This window comes from Pollicipes pollicipes, unplaced genomic scaffold (genome assembly GCF_011947565.3).
Source record: "Pollicipes pollicipes isolate AB1234 unplaced genomic scaffold, Ppol_2.1 Scaffold_7261;HRSCAF=8764_pilon_pilon_pilon, whole genome shotgun sequence".
Lineage (NCBI taxonomy): Eukaryota > Metazoa > Arthropoda > Thecostraca > Pollicipedomorpha > Pollicipedidae > Pollicipes > Pollicipes pollicipes.
In genome coordinates, this window is record NW_023597054.1 from 57,669,958 (window position 1) to 57,690,109 (window position 20,152).

General features: G+C 55.1%; 1 protein-coding gene across 1 annotated transcript in view; it reads right to left on the reverse strand.

Annotated features, from left to right (window-relative positions):
• LOC119113068 (uncharacterized) overlaps positions 1-20,152 on the reverse strand; it is a 39,110-nt gene that overhangs the window by 8,419 nt on the left and 10,539 nt on the right. Inside the window, exon 2 of the mRNA XM_037237390.1 lies at positions 13,313-13,370. Coding sequence (XP_037093285.1) covers positions 13,313-13,361 — 49 coding nt within the window. The 5' untranslated portion in view covers positions 13,362-13,370. The remainder of the gene's footprint in view (positions 1-13,312; positions 13,371-20,152) is intronic.

The window sequence follows — 20,152 nt, forward strand, 5'->3', positions numbered from 1 at the left end:
CACCGTTTAGAATCTAACCATTCCATGGGCTGCAAAAAGTCAGCAGTAAACACAGTCTTTTATTAAAAACCAGAACAATGTCCGGCGATTTAAGAGTTGCATATACGGCACGTACCAGGACAATTATGTTTGCTGTTGTTTCACTTTAGGCTGGCTGAATTCCGACAACGGCATTTATGTCCGAAGGAATCTAATGTAACGCTTGTAAGCAATCACTTCTGACAGCACTATGGGGTTCGGAATCCCCGTTCATCGCTATGAGCGGATTTGAGGTGGACTGCAGCATTGTTTCCCTGCCTTTCCTTTCTCCCTTATCCTGACGTGACTCCTAAGAGACGCGGATCTGAATGACGAGGTGTTTACCAAATGGGTGTTATTCAAAACTAATGTCGGATCAGTGTCAGTGTTGCTGTGACGGGAGCCCGCTGCGGAAAGCCGGCGCTGCTGCCGCGCTCAGCGGCCAGCGTGACTGCCCCCCCCCCCCTCCCCCCCCCTCCCTACTCTCCCCTCGCTCGCTCATCCAGCCTCGTCTGCCGGGCGCCGTCGAAGATGGCTGGACATGGGATGGCGTGCAGCCGGGACGTGCGGGGTTCTGGTGATCAGCAGCAGACGCCAGCGGCGGCTGTGCCGCTCACGAGCCGGCCACGAACCGTCTACGGCGCATGCCTGTGGCGCGGGCGGGCACGACCGCACGCGGTCGCTCTCCAAAGGCGATAAAAACACGCACGCTTCCGTGATGAGCTGCGCTCGTGACCGGGACCAAGGCCGCATCAAATGCCAGCCATTTGCCGCACTTACGGGCGAAACTCACAGGAAATTATTTCCGATTGCTGCTCAGTGCGTCACGCGTCCGCACAAAACTAAATATACTACGCCTTTGGGCAGATGATAGCTGACGAAAACCGCGCTCTACATGGGGCCAGGGAGTAACCGCGCTATTGCGTAGGACCAGGGGCGGCGCGCCCCCTCCCCCGCCTGCCGGCAGGGAGATCAAGAGTATGTTTTTGCCCTTAATTTTTATGGGACTTCACTTTTCTCAACTAAAAACACTGTACTTACCCATAGATTATCAAAATGTAGGGCAAGGAGACCCTCATAACTGAACTAGAGACTAACAAATCAGGCTCGGAAGATCCTTTCCACATCGCGAGATCCATTTTCTGGACCATGAGGCTATCTTTATGAATAAGCTGCCCATGCTCTAAATTAGTTCAAGGTTCAAGAGGCCCCTTTGCTGCCTCGGGAGGCCGCCCCCCCCCCCCCCGTCACGAACTGGGGTGTCCCTGTTCTGAGTACGGAGGCACCCTCTATATTCAGGCGGCCTTATTTCTGGAACTGGAGGCCCATTTTATCCATGAGATGGACGCAGTTTAGGACCAATATGTCCTGTTTTGTGATAACGAGGCCCTTGGCTAGATTTGAATTCTTCTCCGTGGATTGGAAGCATCCTGTTCTAGGTTAAAAGTCCACTCTATGAATTAGGGGCCCTTTTCTGGAACAGGTAGCCCTACTGTTAGGATAGCGAATCCCTTTGCTGGATAATCAGAAAACCCTCATACAATACTTCTTTGGTTTTCCTGTGAGGAGGACCCATTTTATTCAGGAGGCATCCTAGAAAATCCTGCTCCCCACTCAAAATTCGTACCACCTCCCCCGTGGGACAATTACCGTTGAACTAAAACAGCATGAGGGCCGCCTCTGACTCGCACGTCTTTATCCCCGATCTTTGTACCTTTCTGTCCATATGAAGCAGCCGCTAAGTGTTGGAAATTTAGTTACATCATAACAGCATGGCATTCCTTTCCCTTGTAGATAATGCTGTCGACGTCCGACATCCGGTTCTCCTGACACGACAAACGAACCTCACTCATTACCGCAGATGCCTTCTAGGGAGAGCGGAATATATCTATGGTTTGCGGATTCGCCTTACGTTGAGCCGAATTAAAAAGTTCCTCCGGCCGTACCGCGGGCTATTCACGTGACTATAGCTGACTGGTGGGACGGCGATGAGCCTGCCGGCATGCTTTGCGTGAGACCACCGCCCGCTGAACGGACGCGACGGCATGCCTCTGGGTGAGACTACTGCTCGCTGAACGGACGCGACGGCATGCCTCTGGGTGAGACTACTGCTCGCTGAACGGACGCGACGGCATGCCTCTGGGTGAGACTGCTGCTCGCTGAACGGACGCGACGGCACGCTCTGGGTGAGACTACTGCTCGCTGAACAGACGCGACGGCATGCTCTGGGTGAAGACCTCGTTGGGTGTCTAATGAACTGGCTTTTCTTTTCTGGGTGCCTGGTCAACTGACATTTCCTTTCACCAGCTCTGTCGAAGGCTGGTTAACAGAAATGCTCTGAACACCTGAGAGTCACCCAATACAACAGCCACTTCGCAACCATTTAAGGAGCCGTTTGTGCCCACGTCTGTGCACATGACTGAACAAAGCTGATCGCGTTAAGGACAATACACTTACGCTACAAAATCCAGTCGAATCCGAGGATAACGCACAACCGCAGCCAAAAACTCCGGCCTCAACCGGTTTATTGTCAGCGAGCGTGACCGGACGCGTCAGAGCAGCGGCCCGTTTGCCTTGTACACTGAGTAGGGTTGACACGTAGGGCTCCAGCGCAGGCGCACGACGACAGGGTCAAAGGGCACGCTCGCGGCCGTCGGCACGCACGCACGGCAGGACGACGAACGACAGCGGACGCCTAAATTGGAAGCCGCGCACGCACAGCCAACGCGCCGACCTTGACCTGCCCGTCTCGATGCCGTCGGGACCATCGTCATACGGAAACAGGTCGAGCTGTTGGACGGATGTGAGAATGAGGATGTCGAAATACGTCGAACTGATTGTCGAACCCACTGATGGAGGGATGTCGGACCGCTTGCTGGCTGATGTCAGCTGGTGCTGGACCATAATCCGACCATTGGCCGATCAGAGCGTTGAGTGTAGCTTTTGTGAACATCCATCACGCATATTTATTCTTGGGGGCTTACACCAGCCAGTCACGAGAAGAATGTTACTAAACACGCAGCCGTAGTCTGGGCGGCTTCAGAGAGCCCCTGAGGGTCCACATACAATGAGCGACAACGAATACTTGGACGCCATCCGGGCATGGTGATCCTCTCCGTTCAGCCGTCGGGGAAGTGTGGGTGATACCGGTGAAAACTGAGCGCAGTTCAACGAGCATTCAGTTCAGTCTGGCCGGAAGTCAGTCCAGTCAAACCGAAAGCCAACCTAGGCAGCCCGGAACCAAGCCCAAGCAGCCTGTAACTCGGGCATGCAGTCTGGAACCACCGGCCCGTCCCAACATGACCACGTGACCCCGGGGCAGAGCTCACCGCTCGTTGTTTTAGCGTCCGCTCCGTGCGATCGTGCTCCAGCATCGGGACAGCTCGTTCACGGTGGCACCGCCTCCTCTGAGAAGCCGGCCGCCCGCCAGCCTGGCCTCCAGTGTCGACTGTCGGCGTCAGGTGCGAGTGGGGCGTGTGCGGCGCCCACATCGCACGGGACAGCATGACAATACCAGCACATGGTGTCTACAATCGACACCGTTTTTCCAGCCGGGGTATAGGGTGATTTGTGCAGGCAAGCGCGAAGCTTACACGTTTGGGTACATGCATGCGTATGCGTGCGTGCGACAGTGTGGGCTTCTACGCGTTAGCGTAACTGGGCGGCATCGATATAATAATTGCGCATGGATGACGGGAATGTACTACGCTGCTTCCTTGCTTCTTCGGTACAAAGTCAGATAAACTGAAGTGGTCTGGAGACGTTGGCCAATATTGGATCCGCTCAACTTTTGAGTGCTGCGTAAAAACGCCCATAATGACACAGATCGGGACGTCAGTTGGGCAGCAGCCCCTTCACAGGAAAGCGGGATGTTTCGAACCACCGTACCTCGGAAAGCGACGTGAGTCAGCGATCTCGAAGGGCAAGCCGTACAGCCTCTACACACATTGAGATCACGCCGGCCTGTGACGCACGACCCCGGAAGTGCGCACTTCCGGCCTGTGACGTCACGATGCGTCACGCGTGTCCCGTGACGCCGGGCGGTCGCCGCCCCGCCCTATCAGCGCGCCCGTCTCGGTGTCGGCGGCCGCGTCGGGCCGGCACCGGCTCGGCCCGCGGGGCGCCGCTACCGTCACGCGGGCTCAGCCGGCGTGACGGCGTGACGGCGTGAGCGGGGCAGACGGGACGTCACGCCGACCGCGCGTGACACGGCCCGTCCCGAGCGCGAGCCGAGACACCGCTATTAGGCCAGCCGGTCACGGGGCTGCTACCGGCGGCGAGCTCGGGTGCAGGCCGGCCACGGCGATCTCGTGATCGCGTGAATTTCGTTCTCCACCTGGGCGCTCTCTCAAGCACGCTCCTCAACGCACGGTGCGTCGCAGGAATGTTTCAACATTGGACTGCTCAACTTAATTTCATTAGCGAACTCACCGCGTGAAATGCCAACGCATCGCATCCCAGCGACATAGTCGAGTTTTCAGGCTGAAGACACGACGCCCGGTGCGAAATTACTCCTTCGGACAGACTAATACCGACCCTCAGCAGCACGTTTCCGCGAAGAACAGCCTTCAACACAACGTGTTCCAATTCATAAATAATGAACGTGGGCGCAGGATCGTTTACGTCAGATCGCTCAGTCTTTTGGTTAAATAAATGACATTACCTTGCTCCCCTCCCCTCCCCCCCCCCCCCCCCCTCCAAGATTGCATGCTAGCTAAGGGGCTTACAGCTGTCAAAGAACATGCACGCGACACAGAAACACTCTAAAAGGACGTGAGGATAAAAACTCGCTCATTGTCAGTTATCAAGCATACCTTCCTCACGTAAAAACGTTTCAGCTAGGCCGGCAAGACATGCCACCATCGCATGTTTTGCAAGGCTGCGATGGCACAGCTTTCCTTATGCTGTCTGGCTATATACAAGCGCACTGCAACAGTGCCATTGTGCCCTTCGCGGCAAGTTGCCCACTCTCACCTTCCATACTGCTAACACCTTCCTTCCTCGGCATCTAGCCGGGTGCTTTGCAATCCAATTCAGTGACGTTTTTGCTCATTACCACGCGGTAATTACGTGGAAGCCAGGACACGCCCGATGACTGCCTTACGTGTTCTGCCGTCACCACTGCACCGCTGTCGCTTGCCACTATCCCCAGAGCTGGGGGGGGGGGGGGGGGGCTACCGTCCCAGACCGCGCGGTGTTCCCCAGCGATGACGGAGCGGGGTGAGGCACGAGCGGCCAGCGGCCAGCCACGGGCGGCCAGCGCCCAGCGGTGGTGTGAGATGGCGCTGATGTCATCAAACACGAGCCGGTGACTCAGGCGTCTCTCGGCGCCGAACACCGCCGGACATCGCCGCCCACTGCCGCCCCGCCGCGGCCGGGCCGGGACTGCGGCCAGCTGCCACACGTACTGGCCCCCCGGCCCCACACTTTATCGCTCGAGATAACACCTCCGCTTTATGACTGCCCCTCCCACCGCCAAGGAGCGCGTGTGAACGGCCATATGGCGCGAGTCACCCTGCCCGCGGCACCTTGGTCGAAGTGTCGTCAACGAGGCGTGACACAACTCGGCGCTGACGACCAAGACCGACCTGCGTCGTTAAATACCAAACACACCAACAAGCGGCGGCCGCGTCAGGTGGCGTGGAGCCGCCGCACGAGCGTCCCCGCAAGACGGCAGACCCAGGCCGGACTTGGCCCCGCCGAGCGATGGGGTTGGCCTCTGGTATGCTGCTGATTGCTGGGTCGGATTTTCGCCGGAATGCGGTCACATGAGGTCCGCGCCACCGATAGCCCGACATTGCAGAGAGATTGCATTGTGTGCCCACCGCGAGCTGAGCGTCACTCGGTCGATATCTAGCCGTCGGTACGCGATATATCGGGCAGTTGTTTCACCTTGTATGCTCTTAGTGAGCTGGGTCCTCAATGGTTTGTTTTACATAAAGCCTGAGGCAGTCTGAGGAAGGGGGGGGGGGGGGGGTGCACCCAAAGAGTCTAAGAATGCTGTTAAAGACCAGATGGTGCCCGGCCCAATCATCTTGAAACGCGCCACTCGGTGTCGATGTTCACCTATCGAAATCGTGAATCGGCATCAACAGTCGATCCATGGAAATAAGGCACCGACGAACGCATTCGTTGGTGAACGCGTCAAATCAATGTTTGTAGACCTCGTCTTCTCAAGACGACTGCGCCTGAAACCCCAACTTGCCGAGGCACGCCCATTCACTGCGTGCGTCGCGGTTGGAATGCCTTTCAACGCCCGCCGGAGGTGGGCTGACCGGAATTTCCGCTGCTCTGCAAGCGACGTGCCCCACGCGGAGGCCCGGCCGTAAATTTAACCTGCCGACCCCACGCGAGTCGGTGCCGGCGCCGCCGCGCCCGGCCTCAGCTGCGATCGCGGCCGCCGAGGGCCGGTGCCGAGAATGCCCTGGAGGCTTGCGGGCGGCGGCATCACGCGCGGCCGTCGCCGCCCTCCGTCATCGCCGCCGTGTTTATGTGATCAGCGCCGAACAAGTGAGATCAGGGTACAGCCTGATTGGGAGACGGGGCCCGGACACCGCCCAGAACGGGTGCCCCGGGTAGCCGCAGGTGATGCAAGCCAAATCGAGGTCGAGCACGTTGATGTTGGGCGTGCATGACTTAATCGCGGCGAATTACAGTCCATTTGTCTATCTTAAGACGATAAGTGTTGCATTTCATTTAATGCAGCAGTAGACTTGGAATGGAAGCTAATCAACGTAATTAACCTGAAATTTTTGTTCTTGGTATTTCATGAAGTTTCTTTACCAACACCAAAAATCTTTGTCAAAACGGCGTGTATCATCCTGCAACTGACCTTGGACATATTTACATGCACGCATTGTTGGTTGTTTACAATTATGTGTAAGGTGCAACACACCACTTTCCTACTGCAGGCTCAGAGGGAATGCTCCGCATTTGAAGGTAGTGAAGACAACATCAGACATGATGACTTATAACTATTTGTATACTTTTAAGTGGAAAAGACTGCTCTCGACGACCCAGTTTCTATCTTTAGTAAATCTGCTCTTCAATATGCCATTCTTTGATCATGTTATGATACCTTGCATAGCATTGATTAAGAGCCAATTGACGGCCGTTATATCGGGAAATGGTGCCCACGAAACGCCAGGTATGAACGACTCGACCATTATATCTGATTGGCCTTGATCGCCACATGGCTAAGAATTTGAATGATGTTATGGCGTCATGCATGCCTGGGTGACCTTGAGATAGTCTCGCCGAAATAGCCTGCACATCCTCATGGGTGTAAAGTTCAGAAACTAGAGAGGTTTAGGTCTTACGAAGACCAGACGGTGAACCGCACTAAATTATAAAATGGCTACTTCGGTTCAAAACCCCATACAAATGTGAAACACTTCCTTTAATGCAATACTGAAAGGAAGCGTTAGCATTGTGTCGTGACTTCAAACTTCTTTGCCCATTCAGCTGTAGCAAGAAGCTGCCCAGAAAGTGCCTAGTTGAACAATGGGTAAAATTATTGAAATTTTCTAATTCTGTATGGTATATATTGACAATTCTTATGCCAGTCCCCACCAAATAATGTTTCTGTCAGGCAGAGCGGAGTCGCGTGTCACAGCGCCCTGACAAGTTTGGCATGGCATTGTGTGCACGAATATAGTCCGTATCAGACGGGGTGACGCATGCAGATAAGGGTGTATGCCTAAGGCAAAGATAGCTGCATGACCCTTTGCGGTCGACACGCCCAGTAGGTCCTAAGGCGAAGGTACCAACGCAATTCACAGCTAAAAGCGAACTTGCTTGACCAGATATGACACGGAAATAATCATGTGGCAATAGTTGAGTCTAGAAATGGCATTTGTTGCATTCACGGCTGTGTGAATTTAACTAATCAGGGTTTACGCAACAGCGCAGATCCCACCATCTATTTGACGTCGAGAACATTTTCCAACACGCTCGGAAGAAATAGCGCCTTAGCCCAGTGTCATCAGAAGCGCAACTGACTGCGCTGTTACCAGGGCAAGTAAGGGCATTGTCCGTTCCAAAAGAGTACACTGGGGCACAATCAGTCATCCGTGAATCTAACAATCAAAGCAAATGGCAAACGAGTCTGCGATCAGCTAAATGACGGGAAAATAAGCAATCTTTGCAGATGCGTCGCCATTGGAGCACTGCGCGTGCCATGTGTAGCTGTCAAACACAAAACTCTTCCATCTGTCTCGTCTGGTGTCGGCCACGCAGTGTTTTGGAGCTTGCACAACAGGGTGAAAATAATGAAGAAAAAATTATTCCAAAATTTGAATATTTCATCTTCTTTGTCCATGTGGTGTCCTTTCTCAACCCCGCAGCCCCTGCATCAGGGCGATGACATACAGCTGCGCCTTCAGCCCCGCTCCCCAGCGGAAGCTGCGGGGCAGATAACCCGGTCGGCGCCCGGTGATCTCACGACCCTCGGAGTCCGGACCTATCAGGACCTGAGCGCCCGCCCACTCTCAGCCGAGCGCGCAGCCCGCGCCGCCGGGCCGAGCGCACCAGCCAGCCGCCACCGCCGCGTTACTAGGGCAAACAATCGAAATCTGTTCAGCCGAATGTCCTCTCGCCGAATGCTTTTAACTGACTGTCGATAAGCCGAAACGCATATTTACCGAATGCCAATTTTCTGGAATGCTCTTTAGTCGAACGCCACTTTGTGGGATGCTCGTCAGTGAAATGCTTATTGTCCAAGTCCTCTAGTCGAATGCTGCTTTGGCAAAATGCTCGCAAGTTTAACGCTAATAAATCAAAATATTATTTAATCCGATGCTAATCAGCCAAAACATTCTTTAGTCCGATGGTAATCAGTCGAAACGCTCTGTAGTCGAATGATCACTACCGAAATGTGGTTTGACCGAATGCTAAGTTACCGAAATGCTCTCTTACCGATGCTTATTGGCTGAGTGTTGTTTAGTTAAATGCTTATGCGTCCACATGTTGATGGCTGCAGACGCAGCCATCCACTACAGGCCTTTTTTCACAGTCCCCCAACGAGGCGGCCTCAGCAGTTCTCCTTAAGATCTCAAAGCAAACAAGCTTTGAGATCTTAAGGGGAGCTTGAGCAAGAGAGGTTGCCAAGCCACGGGAAAACGGCCGTGGCAAGCTCTCAGAAAGCTGTATCAGGTAGGTGTGGCTGAACAGTGGCGAATGTGACTTTTGACAGGTTAAACCAGATCCACCCTCTTGTTTCGGGAGAACTAAGCATGCTATGACAGTTCAAAAAGCGACGTCGAATAGCCCATGATAATCTCTGTCGGTCGGGCTTCAGCGGACGCAGAAGGATGTAACATGTAAGTGTAACATCAGGTCAGAGGGGTGAAGGCTATTGCTCCGCTGGCTCGTTAAGCTATATCTAGAAGCAAATAAGTCCAAACCAGACTATCCTCTTGCCAGTCAGCTGTCAGACATACCTCTTGTCCTTAGCGGCAGTGGTTACGCTCCACCAATAATGCTATCAATGCGAAGCGTAGTTATTCATGGACAGCGAGTTACGGTCTGTGGCGTAATCTCTTAAAGGTATGTTCTAAATTTTAAGGTATGAAAGCAAGCATCAGGTATGTTGAAAAAAGTTCACTGATAACTTTTTGTATACTTTTAAGTAAAAAGATTGCTTTAAATAACACAATTTATCTGTTTAGACAATATGCTTATCAATGCGTCACTGTTTGAGTAAGTCATCATACCCCTCACAGCATGGATTGAGAGCCAGTTGACCGCAGTTATATCTGGAAGTTATGCACACGAACGCCAGATGTGAACGACTGGCAGTTATACTTTGCTCGGTCTTGGTCGCCGCAGGGCTAATGGAATGACGGGATTTAAATGATGTCATTATAGCGTCATGGACGCCTGGGTGACCTTGAAATAGTCTCCTCGAAAAAGTCTGCACGTCTTCGCGGACGTGTAACTCAGAAAATAGAGAAGTGTAGGCAATAAGAAGGGCAGGGCTGTGAACTGCACCGAATGATCTTCAAGATAGCTATTTCTCTTCAAGTCCCATATAAATGTAAAATGCTCCCTTTACGATAATCTTCAGTCACCCAGTTCACATTCCGAGAATATAAATACGGCTAATCGATCATTCGACGATTTGTATTCGCCTTAATTGCCGTTCGTCAACTTCTCATCACGACAAAAGGTATTCAGTTAATTGTTTATTCGGTGATTTTCCATTCGTCGAATTGCCTTTCGTCAAACTCACCTTTCGACAACAAGACATTTTGTTAATTGACTGTTGGGTGATCTTCGATTCGTCGATTTGTCATCGCGTAATCCCGCTTCAGTGCACTGACATTCGGCTAGTTAACATTCCACCTAATTGATTTTGCGGTTAATTAGCATTTCAACAATTTGCACGCCATCAGGGAGGCACGTCATCGATATGCTGTTCGCCTTGTAGGTGCTCGTCTTTTAACGTGGCAGCAACAATAGCATTCTAATGAACGCCATTATCCTGGACTTCCGCCGCACCCCCCCCCCCCCCCCCCCTCCGGTGCCAGCGCCCGACGCCGCGGCCCGCTGGTCCAGACGGCACATCAGCATCCACATCACATCAGCATCCAAGGACACCACAGCAGCATCCACGGACACCACATCAACATCCACGAACACTTCAGCAGCACCCACGGGCACCACATCAGCATCCACGGGCACCACATCAGCATCCACGGGCACCACATCAGCATCCACGGCACCACATCAGCATCCACGGACACCACATCAGCATCCACGGACACCACATCAGCATCCACAGACACCACATCAACATCCACGGTCGCCACATCAGCATCCACGACAGCGGCGCAGCGCGGCAGCAGCAGCAGCAGCGGCAGCAGCGGCAGCAGCGGCAGCAGTGGCAGCAGCGGTAGCAGCGAGCCCCCAGCGAAGCTGGAGCGCATTTCCAGCGGAACACTACGCCAAGAGAGTCGCTGCTAGCCGTGTTAATATTTCTTGCGTTAGAAATGAGCTGGATATTAAATGAGCAACATCACTACACCTGCGTGACTTTGGATTCCAATTTAAATTGTAATTATGTAGCTTATAGCCATGTGACCGGGAGACAACATAACCCACGCAACAATCCGAACATTCAGAAAACGATTGGACGAACTTAAAAGTGAAATGCCACATGTAGAGGTTATCATATCAGTGGTGGTGTAATGAATGGGTTAGTTTACCGCCTAACATGTTACCTTAAAGGGCGCATCTGATTCATCCCAAGCATGCAATAAATAATTCATTGTGGACAAAATTTAAGTACAAAGGAACAGGCCAAAGAAGTAAGCAGCGCTGCCATTTGCATCATGCAAAATGATTATTGAACGTCTAGGATGGCGGCGAAATAGCATCCTGGAATTAAATTTTATGTCTCTCTTTGACCAGCCAATCGGTTTAAACGAGCCACCAGGTTCGTCGCGTGGGTGGCGGCGAGGCTCTGGCACTGCGGACTGGCTACTCTGGGGCTGCCTAATGGCTACTGGCCGGATCTGACGCTCCAAAGCCTAAGCCGCACAGGGTTCGCCGAATTGGGATGTTTTGAAGAGCACATTGTTGTCGAAGCGGTGCATCTTAAGCTCTCGTGCCACACATGGCAGAAGAAAATTAGCTATCAAGCCGAACGAACAGCTTCTTCGGCCCACTGTGGCTAACATTTGAAGTATTTTAAAGACAGTTTTTCGGTGTTAAAAAATGAGTCAGGTGGCATAACTTGCAAACATAGCTACTTCAAATGGCATGTCTAAGCTATCAGGGAAAAGCAATCGAAACTTAAACTTCAATTTCACATTTTAAGGTGCGTGTACATCTGATTTTATTCCCGAAGGTTGACATCCCCTTCCCAGTGGCATAAGCTCAACGGTAACGGTTCATAATACTGTTGGCAGCACCGTTATCACCCAAAGTCCTAAATGTCAAACCGACATGCCTGTCTCTTTTTGTGTTGCCTTCTGCCATGATACGATGCTTATCCACGAGTTACAGCTTCTGCGATGGATAACTCCGGCAGCAGGCTCTGCTTAGACTACGCAGAGCCACGAGGTAATAAATTACACGATCTTCCCGGTCAAAACATCTTGCTGACGTCGGCCGCCGGGTACTAGGATGCCCCTCATTGGTGCAATTGATTTATGGCCGTACAAGCCTCTACAGCATGCAAGTCATAATGCCTCGCATGGTGCAAATAAAAACACGCTTATCGTGAGCAGTGCGAGGTACGCGGTGCGGCTGAGGGTCGGCAGACGGTGGAGCTGAGGGTCGGCAGACGGTGGGCTGAGGGACGGCAGACGGTGGGCTGAGGGATGGCAGACGGTGGGGCTGAGGGTCGGCAGACGGTGCGACTGAGCATCGGCTGCAGGTCAGCAGACGGTGCGTCGCAACTCGCACCGGCGCGGAGGCTGAGTCCTTTTGAGCTCCCCCCTCCCCCCCCCCCCCCGGCCCGTCACAGTCCGCCCTCTCCCCACCGCTGCGCTTGCACCAGACGGCGAGGGAGCCCCGGGGCCTAGGACCGCCACTCACCGCAGCTGCAGCCACAAGCCGTCCATTTGGCGTTGTTAGGAAATGACGCCATTATTACGTCACGTCAGATGGCGTTGTGTTGGCTGGCAGCACTGCGAGAATGCTGCCCCGGACCATCATCATTTATCAGTCTCTAGGGCTGATAACGCCGAAATCTGATCAGTGGCCAAATTATGTCCAAGATCGTACTTTTGATTCTTCTTAACTATCCAAAAGGCTTTACCAGCAAAACTCTTAGTGTCGCAATATTTTTCTGTTAACCATGACCAGGGATGCAATTCCACCATATAAGTTAAAGCCAACGCTGAATAGTAAAAAATGCCGAAATCTACCCGCAAGTGACGCTCGCAAAGGGTTTCTCTCCGGATTTGGCCCACTTTCTTCTTAAAGTTAGGGAAGGCTTGAACCCAAGTGATGGGAGAGGGGACTGACCCCCCCCCCCCAAACTGAATAGGAAATTACGCTACTGCTGGGGATAATGATGACTTCTGTGTAAGAGGGAAACCATAAATGTCTCAATGTCACAATGTCTCAGACATGGAGGCTGGCGATCTCAACTGCAGACCGAAGCGGATAAGGCTGACGATGTCAGTCGCACTGCAGACCGAAGCAGATAAGGCTGACGATCTCAGCCGTGCTGCCATCCGAAGCGGATAAGAAGACCCAGAGTAAACAAAGTACGTTGATCGATTGTTTCCCAAAACTAGAAGCTGTGCCATTCAACCAGTAGCCAGTCCCCGCAACAGCTTACCTGGGTTCTGGTAAATGTGCATGTGCGGAATCTCAGCGACGGTTCGCATGGCGCCGATCTGGAAACGAGAGCAGAGATTAGTGAGGAGCAGGACAGAGCGAGCCTTGACGTGGTCCCTCCGTCAGGAACGATCTCCCGCATGTCACGGCTCCTCTGCGTGGTGACCAATACAATACGTGCAGTTCAGCAGACCACAAGAAAGCGGCCCACATTTACCGTCCACGCGGGTCTCACCGCCAGAGCACTGGGTCAGTCGGCCCTCCTCCTTGTCACGAGCCGCGCGCAGACCGGCGCGAGCCACACCCTGCGGCACCTGTCGCGCATGTGCGTGCACGGGGAAACTGGGCTCGCGCAGCTGCGCCGACACCCCGCCGACCGCTCACGCACACCCGCCAGATGGAGGCTCTCGCCGCTGCTTCGTCCAGTCGCCCGGGACGAAAACGGACGGGGAGGAGACGGGAGCGGACCGAGAGCAGACAGAGGCGGCCAGCGTGGAGACGGGAGCGGACAGGGAGCAGACGGAGAGGGACAGCGTGGAGACGGGAGCGGACCGACAGCAGACAGAGACGGGCAACGTGGAGACGGGGCGGGACAGGGCAGGGGCTGAGAGGAGGCACACGGTGCAGAGACAGTGGACCTCAGAGCCACACGGTACAGAGGCAGCGGTTCTCAGAGCCACACGGTGCAGAGACAGTGGATCTCAGAGCCAGACGGTACAGAGGCAGCGGTTCTCAGAGCCACACGGCACAGAGGCAGTGGACCTCAGAGCCACACGGTACAGAAGCAGCGGTTCTCAGAGCCACACGGCACAGAGGCAGTGGACCTCAGAGCCACACGGTACAGAGGCAGCGGTTCTCAGAGCCACACGGTACAGAGACAGCGTTTCTCAGAGCCACACGGCACAGAGGCAGTGGATCTCAGAACCACACGGTACAGAGGCAACGATTCTCAGAGCCACACGGCACAGAGGCAGTGGACCTCAGAGCCACACGGTACAGAGGCAGCGGTTCTCAGAGCCACACGGCACAGAGGCAGTGGACCTCAGGGCCACACGGCACAGAGGCAGCGGTTCTCAGGGCCACACGGTACAGAGGCAGTGGACCTCAGAGCCACACGATACAGAGGCAGCGGTTCTCAGAGCCACACGGTACAGAGACAGCGTTTCTCAGAGCCACACGGCACAGAGGCAGTGGATCTCAGAACCACACGGTACAGAGGCAACGATTCTCAGGGCCACACGGCACAGAGGCAGCGTACCTCAGCCGAGCCCGGTCGCGTCGGGATGAGCGCGTGCCGGGGCGACCCTGACGCGTGCGGCTGAGCCGAGCTGAGCGTGGCCGGGGGTTCCGAAACAGTCGAGCCCAACCGAAGCCGCCCGGTCAGTGCGTGCCGGCCAAGCCCGGCTGATCCAGCCAGGCATGGCGTCACCGGCCACTCCTGCACGCGCCACACCAGCCCACGCCCGCCGGCTCCTTCACACGTGCCCCGCTCGGAATGCACCGAACCGTCACGGGCCGTCACGGGCCGTCACATCTCTCACAGGCTGCTCTCAGCCAGCGCGAGCAGCTGAGAACGTTCTCGTCGGGCCCGCTCGGAGGCGTTGCGCAAGTCGTAACGCCTCAGCAGTCGCCTTGTTCTTACGAGGAAGAGAAGGCGGTGCGCGGGGTAGAGTGCGCATGCCTGTGGTGCCAGTATCACTACGTTCGTGTTGAAGACGCTCACAAAATGCCAAGAGCGTCGCACAGTGACCTCCATCATAGCAAATTACTACCGACAAGAGGCGACAGTGGTCTAGAAACGCACAATTACTGTGAGACAAGCCTCCAGGCGCGCTTGCTCAATGAAATCATCCTTGCATCTGTGGTCGGATCAGTTCTGCTGCAGTGTTCTGTGTGTTGTTTCTCAAGTGCTGACTGGTCAAACCACCATCACTGCTGCACAACCCTTGTGAAACATGCACGGCTGTCGCTACTTTAATAAAAGTTATCAAGTTACGATATAAACCTACCATTTGGTTCTCACAGTTCACTGACCTTGAAAGTAACTTCACAAACATGACTATAAGACAACATTACCCGTAACAAGCGAGGCGCAGGGAATACACACCTGCACTGACATGGTACTGCGCGTGGTCGTGCGGGAGCACAGCGGCTCACCCTGCGGCCAGCCCGCAATGGCTGGCGCGCGGCCGGGCGAGGTCAGGACCGCGCAGCGTCCCGGGGCGGGCCTGATCCGATCAGGCGCGCCGTCCGGCCAGGCGCGACGGCGGCGCCGCTCCGACACCGCCCGCCGGCCGCTTAGCTAACGGGCCGGCCGGCAGCTGGCAATGAGCCGTGTCACCGGCCGAGTCGGCCGGCGCGAGCCCGCGTCACGTGACTAGCCGCCGTGACGGCCGGCGTCGGCGCACCGGTGAGCAGCCGGCAGCGCGCCCGGCGCCGGCCGGAAGTTGGTCGCCTTCGGTGGCCGCTTCCGTGATAGGACGCGGCGCCGAGCGGCCTGGTGGCTGCGGCCGGCGCTCCGGCCGGGCCTGAAGCCCCTCACTGGCTGCGGCCGGCGCTCTGGCCGGGCCTGAAGCCTCTCATTGGCTGCGGCCGGCGCTCTGGCCGGGCCTGAAGCTCCTCACTGGCTGCGGCCGGCGCTCTGGCCGGGCCTGAAGCCACCCCCCGGGGGCTGCGGACTCGGAGCGCGCGGCCGTCCGTCGCTGTTGGTAAGTGCCTGTTGTAGGTTTTCATATGTGGGATTTCTCATCGTTGATGACAGCTATAGGTCTACCAAGAGTTGGCGGTAGATTTTGTTATCTGGGACTGAAATAGATTAACTTCTGAGACGAAACGAAGCGGGAAGGAAAAGGCGGAAAGTGAGAGAGAGAGAAAAAAAACAGGTAAAGAGAGGAAGGAGGTACTCGGGAGAGAGGGGTAAAGAAGGCGGGAGAGGGAGACGGAAAGTTCAGGTGATCGTAGGGGACAGCAGCGAGTTTTCTGGCTGCATCTCATCTAATCACATTGTTTTTTAGTTAGGACGACCTCCGTCCCAAGACCAGCACAGGGACGTAGCCAAGCGCAGGGCCACGGAGACCATACCGAGCCAAAAGGCCCACACTAGATAATGGGTGATTTCGTAGAACATTGGTCCAAATTCGCAGGATTTCAGAGACGCTTTGGCGTACCCCGAAGAAAATTTTTGCTTTATGCCTGGACTAGAACAACCGCAGACACAGCTTTGGAAGACGAACGGGACGGCGGCTGCCACGGGTCCTGCCCGGTGGGGCAAATCAGACGTAGCACGACGCATTCGTGTCAAAGGAGTGTGCCAGATAATGCGCAGCGATAGTCGTGAACAGGGGATTACTGTCTCTCTGGCGATATGTTCCCTTTGACATCAGCGATAAGTTGCCTGCCTTAAACGAAATCGGAGGTCAAGGGTTCGTCTTGATCCCATCTGCACCCGCTTTGCGTCTCTTTTCAACCCAAGGTCACGCAGCAGCACCACGAATACGACTTCATCACCTAAAAACTCACTCGAAACATAGAATGCCGGCATCCTCAGCGGTCATAGCCCTGCTAGATTACGCACGCCAGGTGTCCTGCAACTCCGAGCCACGATCTTTCTCGTGATCTTCCAAAGGGCAGCAAACAAACTGCACGGACGAGTCGCACGGTGGATGCCAGGCTCGGTGGTCTGTCCCATGCTCTGTCGTGAGCGGGACGAACGCCCAACACCGATAGCTGCAGCACCCTTCTGAGGGCGTGCAGCCGCGGCAGTCGGCCACTTCCCCCGAGTTTGCAGGCCGACAGCAGGAGCCAGCTGGCGAAGAGATCGTCCGGTCGCCGACCGCACCATATTTGGTGCGCGTTGCCTCATCAGCCTCGGGCGACGGGTGACCGTTTGTGTTTCGTCCCGCCGGCGGCGCCTCGGGCGACGGATGACCGTTTGTGTTTCATCCCGCCGGCGGCGCCTCGGGCGACGGGTGACCGTTTGTGTTTCATCCCGCCGGCGGCGCCTCGAGCGACGGGTGACCGTTTGTGTTTCATCCCGCCGGCGGCGCCTCGGGCGACGGGTGACCGTTTGTGTCTCGTCCCGCCGGCGGCGCCTCGGGCGACGGGTGACCGTTTGTGTTTCATCCCGCCGGCGGCGCCTCCGGCGACGGGTGACCGTTTGTGTTTCGTCCCGCCGGCGGCGCCTCGGGTCGGCGGATTTGTCGGCAGAAGCGGCGGCGGTGACGTTGGCCGACTGGCGCCACAGAAGCGTTTAGCTGATAAGCCGAGTGGCTTTCCGGATCGTTAGGAGGGTGTTTACTGGAAACTGAACGGAGACGGTGGATGTGATATCTCCCTCACTCCGGACAGCCGTGACCGGCTGAGGCAAACGTATGACGTAAGTCACCTTATGAAGGTGACAGTCTATAATCTGGCTATGATCGCCTTAGCCTGGCTGCCTGAGAACTTGTCATGTGCAGGATATTTATTTAATCGTGACGTCGTCATCAGTCGTGGCCTGCATACACCGGCCAACGACGGTATTAATGTGCTCGGCGACAGAGACGAATGGGTACAAGGTTATTTTCGGCGGCCGCTGGATCTATCTTGCTGTCAGCTAACGGTGCCTTAAAGACTGTGGCGTCGTCGTTCAAGACTTGCCATTAGCACACGTCTTGTGCGTCTCCGTATGCCTGCAAATCTCCCGCAAGCATTTAACTCAGCAACAACGGATGCGCTGTAATGCAGCGCAGTGAAGTCAGAGCATTGTGTCTCACATCTCAGACCGGACGAATAAGCGCAGTGCGGTGGTATTGATTGATTCTGTCAGTTGGCATCAGCCGTCCAGATGATCTCCATCCATCGCTATCTAGCGGTCACTTGGAATCTGTGGATCGTATGGCAATGTGCCGGCACGTCGCACAGGGCGCCATTCTCACCATGCTCCGTGTGGAAATGCGCGCTTGAAGTGGGCCGAGAAAGCGTGCAACGGTGGGTCAAAACATTCCACAGATCACATGCACTTAGAGTCGAGCAGCGCTCGTCAGTAAAGCTCGGCTCAGGCGTGCTTTCGCACTGTGTGGCCGTGCTCTTGATACGAGGACAACAGTGAAGGCGAAGTCCATGTGGTAAGCGCCTGTGCTCATCAAAATCTTGACAACAATGCGCTGATGACGACCGCAGGCTTTAGATGCTTTCTTTGCCGAACGAACACACTCACGAAGGAGGACAGCAGATAGCTGAGTCGGAGCGCCGGCGCCCGTGAGCTCAACATTGATCCGCGAACTTGGCACCTCCGGCTGCCTGGGCACACACTGTGCCAACTGTGTCAACGGTTTGGATTGGCTGGCAGAAGGGTGCGGTGGGATGGAGGTCGCGGCTAGAGCCAGCCGAAGTTTTGCCAACGATCAGACGGGGTGATGGCTTAAACTACCTTCGTTTATAATCCAAACTTATATCGGCCTCACAATTAGGTGAGGCAGCCGGGAAGAATAGATAAAGTTAAGTGCCGAGTGAAGTGGAAGCACAAGTAACGTCGTGGCTTGGACTGCCATGTATTTAGGAACACATTCAGAATCACCTCACAACTTAGACAGATTTTTTACTCGCAGTTTAGGACAAACGAGCTCGTTTTGAGGCCACATGACCGCTTTACAAGGGGCCTATGCTTTTGTACTGGACTCAAATTAATACAGGAATATACATATACATATATGCACACACACATATATAGCATATATATATATACACATAAATATATATATATATATATATATATATATATATATATATATAATATATAATCATATATATATATATATATCTCTCTCTCTCCTCTCTCTCTCTCCTCTCTCTCTCTCTCTCTCTCTCTCTCTCTCTCTCTCTCTCTCTCTCTCTCTCTGTGCATGCATCGATGCAAATAAATAACATATAAATAACGCAAAGCCTCATGATTAACCTGGCGGAAATAAAAGTAATGTCATAACAGTACAACTCTCCTGGCTTGGCTTCCGCAGCAATGTTTACAAATTTGCCGCGCAATGTTTAAGCCAAGAGGCATTAACATGATGCATGAGGCGCACATGGTCCTTGCTTACGTGCACTCCAAAATAATGCATCAAGACACACACCATTGAAACGGGAATTGTTTCGTTGCTCGCTGACCTCCCTCCTCGCCTGGCGTAACCGTCGGCTGGAGGAAATCCCCGCCAAAGCCGAGCGCCACGTGCCGGTCAGCCCCGGGCCCTCCCCGCCCATGCAGTCTCAGTCCCCCCCCCCCCCCAGACCTGCTTGTGTCGGCCGCTCGCCGCAGACCGCGAGCTGTCCTGCCGTCGAGAGCTGAACCTCTCCGCCCAGACCAGACGCTGTCGGCCAGACCTCGGTACCGGCCGGCCGCACGTGACGGCACGTGCCACGTGCAGGCCGCGGCAGGACCACGGCGATCCTGTGCAGACGGCTCGGCGGAGGGAGGCCTGCTGTGCAGACGGCTCGGCGGAGGGAGGCCGGCTGTGCAGACGGCTCGGCGGAGGGAAGCCGGCTGTGCTGACGGCTCGGCGGAGGGAGGCCGGCTGTGTAGACGGCTCGGCGGAGGGAGGCCGGCTGTGCAGACGGCTCGGCGGAGGGAAGCCGGCTGTGCTGACGGCTCGGCGGAGGGAGGCCGGCTGTGCAGACGGCTCGGCGGAGGGAAGCCAGCCGTGCTGACGGCTCGGCGGAGGGAGGTCGGTTGTGCAGACGGCTCGGCGGAGGGAGGTCGGCTGTGCAGACGGCTCAGCGGAGGGAAGCCAGCCGTGCTGACGGCTCGGCGGAGGGAGGCCGGCCCTGGGGCGGGCGCGGTCTCGTCCTACTGTGCGTGGATGACCACGGC